The sequence below is a fragment of the Volvox carteri genome, assembly GCF_000143455.1.
Source record: "Volvox carteri f. nagariensis unplaced genomic scaffold VOLCAscaffold_97, whole genome shotgun sequence".
Taxonomy (NCBI): Eukaryota; Viridiplantae; Chlorophyta; class Chlorophyceae; order Chlamydomonadales; family Volvocaceae; genus Volvox; species Volvox carteri.
The window spans coordinates 286,785-295,901 of NW_003307640.1; the positions used below are offsets into that span (position 1 = coordinate 286,785).

The 9,117-nt window shown below is 50.4% G+C and overlaps 2 protein-coding genes across 2 annotated transcripts; one reads left to right on the forward strand and one right to left on the reverse strand.

Annotated features, from left to right (window-relative positions):
• Nucleotides 1-694: 694 nt before the first annotated feature.
• VOLCADRAFT_99861 (uncharacterized protein) lies at nucleotides 695-2,537 on the forward strand (the record flags this gene model as incomplete). The annotated part of the gene is made up of 5 exons (XM_002958526.1): nucleotides 695-908; nucleotides 1,545-1,568; nucleotides 1,895-1,995; nucleotides 2,164-2,209; nucleotides 2,257-2,537. The coding sequence occupies 5 exons, from the start codon at nucleotides 695-697 to the stop codon at nucleotides 2,535-2,537; spliced, it is 666 nt and encodes a 221-aa protein (XP_002958572.1).
• A 436-nt stretch (nucleotides 2,538-2,973) lies between these two features.
• VOLCADRAFT_108192 (uncharacterized protein) lies at nucleotides 2,974-5,733 on the reverse strand. Its single transcript, XM_002958533.1, has 5 exons — nucleotides 5,411-5,733; nucleotides 5,012-5,300; nucleotides 4,658-4,832; nucleotides 4,391-4,577; nucleotides 2,974-4,116 (listed from the first exon to the last, which is right to left on the reverse strand). The coding sequence occupies exons 1-2, from the start codon at nucleotides 5,696-5,698 to the stop codon at nucleotides 5,046-5,048; spliced, it is 543 nt and encodes a 180-aa protein (XP_002958579.1). The 5' UTR covers nucleotides 5,699-5,733; the 3' UTR covers nucleotides 2,974-4,116; nucleotides 4,391-4,577; nucleotides 4,658-4,832; nucleotides 5,012-5,045.
• Nucleotides 5,734-9,117: the final 3,384 nt, after the last annotated feature.

Sequence of the window (9,117 nt, forward strand, 5' to 3'; positions counted from 1 at the left end):
TTCACGTTAGACAGCACAGTAGGACACGACTACGTATGCACATGCATGTCACATTTGCAATTGTCAGCATCAAGTTTCAAAAGCTGCAGGGTGCATTTTGCTTGAAGTTGTCGTACATTTGAGGATGGAAATCCTCAAATGTACGACAACAATGGCGCCCATAGCAGCAGCGTCAATGAAGTGTCTCGTGAAGATCGCAAACGTAAGAACACGATTTTGTCCGCTGAGGCCTTGTGCATACCGAATACTTTACCGGCAATAATAGGACCAGAATCCACGAACTCGGCTAACTTGCTGAACGGCCTATTTAAGATTACCAGGGTCTTCTTTGCTGCTTTGCGAGATCGAGGCTTCAAATAGGTTGTGGCCGAGTTGTGCAGACCCAATACATCACCGGCAGTAATAGGACCAGTATTTATGAACCCTGCTTACTTGCATCACGGGCTATTTGATTTTACTCAGAATCATCCTTTGCCTTCTTTGCCAGATCGAGGCGCCTAGGCCTTGTGAGCCGCCGTGTTCATCTTAACCGCGCGAGCTCACTAGAGCTTGTAATCCGCCGTCAAAGATCAGTATCAGATATATTGCACATGATACCTAGCGAAACGGCCGCGGGCATATATGAGCATCTCTCAGTTTGGTACAGCGAACCTCTTGCAAACAAACGCCATTGGCAGAGGCGGGGACTGCAATCATGTCCTTAGGGCACCTCAATGATCATCTCGGAGGTCCCAACATGGCCTCTTCCGAGATTCCAGGCTTTACTCTTCATAGGCGTGTTGTGTCGGCGTGCAACAGGTGCAGAGTTCAAGTGTACCGAAGACGTGACGCGTTGATTCACCTGCGCACGCGGCACTCTCGTTGTGTGCGGGATTATTCTGGCGCAAATGCTGGTGATGAATGTGCGGGTACGTATCCTGCCTGTAACCATCTCCCAGCCACGTGCGTCACCCAGCTACGTACCCAGTACACATCCACGTGCGTCACAAGCTTGTGTCGCCCTTATTCAAGAGCATTTGTGATCTTAACATCGTTTCGTGTATGTTGTATTCCGCTTCTTAAATCTGGTCCCAAACTGATACATTTTTCTGTCTAATTTTTCCTTTCTCGCTTGGCACGGTTGCTGGACAAATTCGCTGGAACTAACTGAATTCCAACTGCCTATTTTGCCGCTTTTCTGTCAGATCTTTATGGCTCCGACCTCTGGGTCAGACGGCGAGCGGGACGCTGTCATGGATGCCTACAAGTAAACGCCGCCTCAGGCGGAAGTCCATACTTGCAGATGTATGGGCGGGGGTCGTAGCACAGCTACAGGGTCGTAGCACAGGACTGGACCGCGCCTTTTCGGAACTGGCTGTACGATTCATGGGATGGCCGCATCCTCCGCTATTTAAGCGGGCGAAACTCTTCCAAATCGGTGTCTTCCGACGCCACCATCCAGTTGTGGTTTAGTAAGATATAACAGTGTATGATTTGCTGCAGCAGTTCAAGGTGTCATGCACACTGCTGGCGATGTGTGAAGGCTGACATCATCTGGACCACAGGCAAGTCATTATCAGCTGGCACCGGTAAGGAGAATCAAGAAACCCTAAGTTACTTGTAACTTGTAACAAGTTACAAGTAACTTGTGACTTGGTAAGGAGATAACATTGTGGGACTAACTACTTGCGACTGCACACATCGGATGTGGATAACTTACCTGTATGGTTGTGTACCATACTTGCCACCCATGCGGCATATGCACTTGGGGAGACCCAGATGGCGGACCCCACTAACGACGACCTTGGCAGCCCAGCACAAAACTTGGACTCTGCAGATGAGGGCTATGTGGCACACTGTGCTTCTGGCCTTGCTGACCAGCCTGGGCCATCTGCTTTTTTTGCCGACCATGCAGACGAACCTGTGCATGATGAGGCTGCTGGAGACCTCGGTGACGAAAACCTACCAGGTGATTGCAACTGGGATGTCCAGGGTAGCCAGTCCACGGCAGTGAAGGTGATGACAGGGTCATGTTGCCCATTGCGTGCTGCACATACAGGCTGTTGACCCACACATGCACCAGCCCCATCCATAGCTTCATGTATGGTCCACTTGTACTCCTGAATGTCCTGACACACAACTTGCCTGTCCTGGCACTTTCTGTGTCACCCCTGGGTCACACAGATGGGGTCGCACATGTTGGAGGGCCACAGATGGGGTCGCACATGCTGTGGGCTTCATGAGCTCATTGCTTTTTGCTGCCTTCTGCACATACAGGCGAGGATGGCAGTGGTTTTAGGAGACCAGATGTTGAGGACAGCCCGATGGACATTCTGCACTTCATGGCCCAATATGCTGCCTGGGAGGCAGTGCAGAACCTGCTGAAAATAGCCCTATGGAAGGAGCTGCTCCTGGCTAACCTGGCAGTGATGAGGATGATGTACAGATCCAAACCTCCCTACCAACTCATAGGGGGTCTAACAGCGTCTAACTTCTTAGGCGGGGCTGTCAGCCGGGCTCATTATCAGCTGCTGACGATAGTTGTCAACGTGGCATAACAGCCAGTTAGACACTGGGTTAGAGGCTGTCTTGTCCTGTTTGGCCCTGTGACTGACATATACCTGGAGCCCACACTGTTAACAGTTGTCTGATTCTAGGGACTGTTAGCAGCTGTAAGGACCTGTAACAGAGCGCTTTCTGCCACAACAGGATATTGTTGACAGGATGTTACATTCTGGTTGGGTCACCCAGATGCTGAGAAAGAATTTTTGACGGCTGTTAGGGTTTGGGGAAGCTAATTGTTAGCAATTGTTCAATTCACTTAAGCTGTTAAGCGGTGCCAAGGGCTGTAGTTGCTAACAGGCCTTGAAAGCTGTTACGAGCAGGGACATGCTAAAAGGAAGTTCCATCATGTTACTGGCTGTTGCCATTAGATAATTTGCTGAACTGCTGTTTAAGGATTTTAATTGCTGTTTTGAGGTTCAGACACTGTAAATGTTATGAGCTTTTACATGATCCCTGTCCACTGTTAAATCACACATTCTCTTTTTTTTGGAAAGCTGTCTGACTTCATTATTCATGCCATCAGCATCTATTTGCCATCATTGGGGATAGAAGCTTGTACTGCATGGGTAGGCACAAAACCACATTCGTCAGGAATTATATACATATGTATGTATTACACACAACAGTCTGGGTCGCCCTGGTCACCTCACTTGCTCATCATGTGGAGTTGTGCAGTATAGTGCACAGCCAGCTGGCCTGTACAGGCATCTATCGTCTCTATTCTTTACAAGTCTGGAGGCTGCTACCAAAATCATCACAGCAACAGCAGTACCTTGTCTTGGCATGCAATTATACACACATGTTCTTCATCAACCTTCACCTGTGACCTGTTCCACACTACTACTGCACTGCTCCCTTTTTTCCTAGTGAACACCTACTGCACACCACTGAACCACATAGCCCTAGACTGCAGCTGCCCACTTGCTCCGTATCCCTGCTCATCAAGTAACCTCTCTAAGCAACCAATGCCAGCTTGCCCTTGTACTGGACCATGTAGTCATTCCATAGAACATTTGTGCAGCCATGGGAGAAAGCCCACTCCTTGACCTGCTGCTTGTTGAATCTGCCAAGTAGGCTCTGCACTGGAAGCTCTACAACTGTGTGCTTCTTGAGCTCCTTGCCAACCTTAATGGTACCACTGGGCAATACCATGGAGGTCTTCTTGCTGTTGTTCGCCCTGTGCAGAATGAAAACAGACACCTTGTTTTCCTGTGCATTGCATGCATGGTGAATATGGAGGAACCGACCAGTGCTTATTCAACGTTGTGGACATGTATGAAAAGAAACATAATTATTATGTTATTAGCAGTAGCATAAAATGCATAATCCAGCAGGCAAAGACATTAATTTCAAGCATTTCAAGCATTAATTTCAAGCAGTTCATGGTTGCACTGCATTGCAGCTGCAATGTATGCCACACAGAGCACAGGACTGTCCTTGCCCTCGACAATGAAGACAAACTTGTCATCTTCATTGTTTAGAGGCCCTGCAAGTATTCCAGGTGCGACTGTGAAGACTGGTACTTCTCAAACTCCTCTTCGTCAGCTCCAAAGGAGTTGAATCTCAAAGCATCTGCTGGCAAGGGATGCACATATGTCATGGTTAGTAAAGTCTTCAGCTGCAGGTATGATGTATGCAGGCATGTATCTTTCATGGTATGCATATTTGAGGTTTCAATACAAGCAAGTTGAAAACCCAATAACCCCAAACTATTACTAAGTCTCTCCTCTTATCTCTGCATTTACACATAAGGGCTAGAATGAATTTGCAGCATACACAGTAGCAGGATATTGAATCCCCCCAAAAACAATTGTAATACTGTTTCCAAAGTACTCTTAGTACTCACCCTCCACATTGGCCTGCTGCTGTAGATTTCCAATCCACTTCTTGCGGTTGTTCCATCTCTCAACCAGGGACTTCCAGACACGTGCGTGTATGTCCTGGTCGGTTGCTTCTGAGTCCAAGTGGAAGCCAGCCATGGTTCTGTCTCGCCCACCCAGTGTAACCATGAAGTCCTCAATCTCCTTTTCAGTCTGTAGTCAAGCATGAGCACCCATGAGTATTGAGTGACAGTCTTTCAAAGATGAATAATTCAACCCTGCCCCAAACTTACCACTTCCAAGTAGATCTTGGATGCTGAGTTGAAGTCGTCCCCATCTCCTTCTTGGCTATCCCAGCTGTTCTTCCTCTTCCGGGGGTTTGGGTTGGCAACCGCCTCAAAGGCTGCCTCAAGCCCATTGATTTGGTGGCACCACGTGTACCATCTTGGGCTTGACACTCTCCTTGAACTGTAGATTCATTAAGCAGTGCAGTGTTGTACCTCTCAGTAAGGAGAATTTAACATATAAAACGCAGCAGATACACAAAACATCCTCAACAAGTGACTGGAATGGTTATGTTTAGGGTTTGTAACAACATCACGTTTAGTCTGTATTTTCACAGAAAAGCAACAGGTTTCTATGCTTACCGTTTTGAGGCTCACCCTGTTGACCTGCTGCTGGTCAAGAAGGTCTCTCTCCCTGAAGCCCATATCGTAGAGGGTGCTGAATGTCCATGGTAGCCTTGGCTGATCCTGGACTGTTAAAAGCCGGCTTGAAATCCGACTTCCATTTGTCATATGCTGTGTAGAACAGCTGGAACGGCCTACAGCCGATTTCAAAGCCTATTTTTGCAGCCATATCCCGAACTTCCACTGGAATGCCTTGAAGGCCAGGAAGGTCACCTGGACTAGGTTCAGGAACGTTCTGAATAGCCTCCTTCGATAATGCGAAAGGAATGGGTAGCAAAGAATGAGGGATTCGTGCTTGACAAGTAAAGCAAGCAAGTTCATCAGGATAATAGGCGGCGCAAAAGGTCACAGCTTTACCATGCGCTCATGTGCTGTTTCCAATTCACAGTATTCCTCGGACTCTTCAGTGGTATCAGATCCTGTAATGGCTGTGACCTCTCTCCTACTTTGCTGTAATGTAGGGCGGACAAGATCGACCGCCGGCTGCACTGCTTGGTCGATCCTTCTACGAAGTCGGCGGGATTTCAATCCAGCTGCAGTGCTTGTAATTTTGTTGGACTGGGGAGGTGAATGCAAAAGACCAAGCTCTGCTAACTTAGCTTCGTTTCTGGCTATGCATGTAGCACGCTCTTCCTCAAGGTCCATCGATGATCGTAATGATATCACAATATTGCCTATATGAATGACGAATGTAAGCAGGATGTACTCATTCTGGACTGATGTATGAAGATGAGTACGGCGTGATTGCAAGCGACCTGTACCAATGAGGCAAACCGTTCATGGATTTGAAGGTGTAATTTATTACAGAAAAGGTTGCCGCATTTGCACGACTTAGGCATTTTGTGAATGTGGATGGGTTCTGCAGGCCAAGACCTAAGCCCACCTGGAGTGCCTATGCCCCGGAGTGGAAGTTGGCTAACGAATTACGGCGAGGCCAGGAACACCAATTGAGTTAATTATTGCTTGTCTTGGTAGCTTAAATTCTTCGCAAAGAGCACATACTTTGGTAGATGGTAACTGCGACTGCCGGACAGAGGTCACACATTTTCATAAAGCCAAACGAACGGGCTACAGAGACTTCATACCTAAATCAAAGTTATTGCTTTAACTAGTATAGCAAACAGCTTAACGCGCGGGCACCTCCGACTTGGACATGGCCGATGATGAAGACAGGACTTCTCGCTTTGTACCCATCCAAAAGCACCGAAAAGCATAGGATTGTTTTGTAATATAGGGTAGGCAAGGCATTGCGTGGTCGACTTAAAGGGAGCGCATGTTGCCCCGGCTGCGCTTTATGGGCCTCCAGGAGCCCCAAAACGGTTTGCCTAGGGTCGATACATTTTGCAGATAGATCATAGGCGCTGGGCTGTCGGTCATAGGCGCACAGCGGCTGGATGGCTTTCAGACTGCCGGTCATGGAACCCGGGAGGCATGCTGTTGGTGCGGGGCAAACCAGGGGCTCTCGGGTGACCGGCGGAGATGGATGGGCCACCCCACCTCACCCATGTGTTGTGCACAACATCCAAACAATTAAAAAAACCGCACACGACACAACACCTGCCACTGCCCATCCGGGAGTCTGGGGGTGTCTCTCCAAAAGTTAAATAACTTAGAGGTTTGATGGCTGTTTTGGCATGCCACACGTTTGTGCGCCTCTGCTGGTTGTGTGTGTGATGACTCTCCTATGAATGTCCAGTCAAACGAATGGGGGAGCCACCAGCTGAATGACTTCAATACGACAGGGACCCTGGGGGATTCGTGTGGGTGCGAATGATGCATATGCTAATAACACTGAGGCCTCTGGCCCCATAGATCCGTGTGGCTGTTTTTTCCTTCGGGGTGTGAGCTAAGGGAGACATGGCGCTCCATCTCCATCCTTCCATCATTTCACCCTCCCTCCCTCCAACCCTCCCTCCACCCTCCCTCAATAATCCCTCCACAATACCATTTCCCACTCTTCCTCCACCCTTCCTCCATCATCCCCCCCACTTCCCTCAACGCTCCCTCCCAACATCCTCCCTTCCCCTACCATCTGCCCTCCCTTCTGCCATCCTGTGCCTTCACCCCTGCTGTCCCCTGCACTCCCTTGGTCTTCCCTCCCTCCATTCTTTGCGAGTGAATGTGTATGCCCCACCATCCGTGTGATCATGTGCTCACGTACAAATGTGTGTATGTATCATGGGTCAGTATGGGACACCTGGGAATTGAACCCAGACCCACAAGAACGTGGGTGGCACCTCTGTACTGTTCCAATTCCCGCCCCGCCACGCAACGTTTTCCCCTTCCCCCTTTTGTTTTGCCATCCCCCGACTGCGGCCATGATGATGTTAGAATGAATGCGTCGCCTAGGTTGCAGGGGGGCCCCGTCATGCCCTGAATCACGCCCTCCTAACCATTCCGCCCCGCCGCGTTTTCCCCCTTTCCCCCCTCGTTTTGCCATCCCCGGACTGCGGCCATGATGACATTTGACCGAATGTGGCGCCTAGGTTGCGGGGGGGCCCCTGTGATACCCTGAAACCCGCCCTCATAACCAACCCGCTTCACCTTGGTCTCCATCTTCAATGTCTACCCTTCCCCTGACGGTGGCCCCACGACATATGCTATGGCATCCTATTTGTTGTGTTGCGATGGTGGTGGTGCCCGTCACCGCTGTGACAGTGGCAGCAGCGACGACCGGCCTGGCGGTGCAGTGCAGCAGTGTGGGCCCCAGATGGGGCTTGTACGGGAGGGGATACTGTGGGGACCAGTCGGGTAGCTACTAAGGTGGCCATGGGGGTTTCATGAGCAGTGACATGCATGGCCTGGGACAGCTACGTCATCTACAGGCAGTGGAATACGGAGATGAATACAAGGCGGATGGTGGGGCCAGCAGTGTATTCACGGCCGCTGGTGTGTACGGCATAGGTCAATATCCATGTAACCCTTTCATGACTGGCGGAGGCATGGACTACCAGCTACATGGCGGGGTGATGAGATGGATGCTCTTGTTTGGTGGGCGAAACCGTCATCAAATTCACACCGCTGACCAACGGACAATAACAGCGGCACCTAGCCGCTGTCCTGGTAAAGAGAGCTCGTATCAACTAGCAGCCGAGTCCGAGATCGCCCGGAAGATAATTCGACAAGACTAAACACCACCGATCAAATAGCAGTTCAAAACAACAACCAACTAACTGCACCGTACGACGCCGCTCTGACGCCCCTCTTCAAACCACATTTTCGGCTACACCTAAAATAAGATTTTGAATCCAGGCTGAGCAGCTAGCCAGCCCAAGAACCGGGACGAGAAACCCAAAACGCGTCCGTTACAGTACAACTAATATGAACAAGGCACCGGGGACGTGGACATATGGTTGGGGATAAGAAACGCCCAGCCTGCCTGCCAGAGCCCGCATGCTACTTCGTGCGGCCCTTCCGGGCTACCGTGCTCTTCCGAATTGGTAACCAGCAGGCAGCCGACGGCCTCGCTTGGGTTACTTTGGCCCCACGCCTAACCCAGCGAAACATCCCCCCTCACCCAGTCGCGTCACATTCACTCCACCACTGTCCGCCTCACAGCAACGGACCGGCGGATGTAGACCAGCACCGCATCAGACCTCCACCGCCCGTGCACCTTAATCTCCTCCAGACCCACCCCAGCATTATCTTCCGGTACCCAGGCGCCTACCCCAGCGAAGGCATGGACTACCAGCTACATGGCGGGGTGATGAGATGGATGCTCTTGTTTGGTGGGCGAAACCCTGGAAGGGGTGCAGCATGCACAGCTGGTCCCGGGTTATGGCAGTGGATCTCAGGATCAGGGTGTAGTGGTGACGGGATGAGCATGGTTGCCAGTGTCTCCAATTGGGGGTGCAGGCACGGACGGGGGTGTATCTGACACATCCACAGCGTTTTGGACAGGCGGGCTTTACCAATTCTTAATTGGATCCGGTGGGCGGGTGATGAACATGCCGATTGAAGCGGAGGCATGAGGATGATGCATTATAATTTGGCGGTGTATGCCAATCAGTAACTTCCTATACTCGCGAACGTGGTGGAATCCTACACAAAGGTCTTAGTGTAAT

Bases quoted from the DNA above. Each gene is read 5' to 3' on its own strand.
- VOLCADRAFT_108192 (XM_002958533.1), bottom strand. From the start codon at position 5,698: ATGGACCTTGAGGAAGAGCGTGCTACATGCATAGCCAGAAACGAAGCT. The intron at 5,301-5,410 runs GTAAAGCTGTGA...GCATTATCGAAG, and splicing joins AAACAGCACATGAGCGCATG to GAGGCTATTCAGAACGTTCC.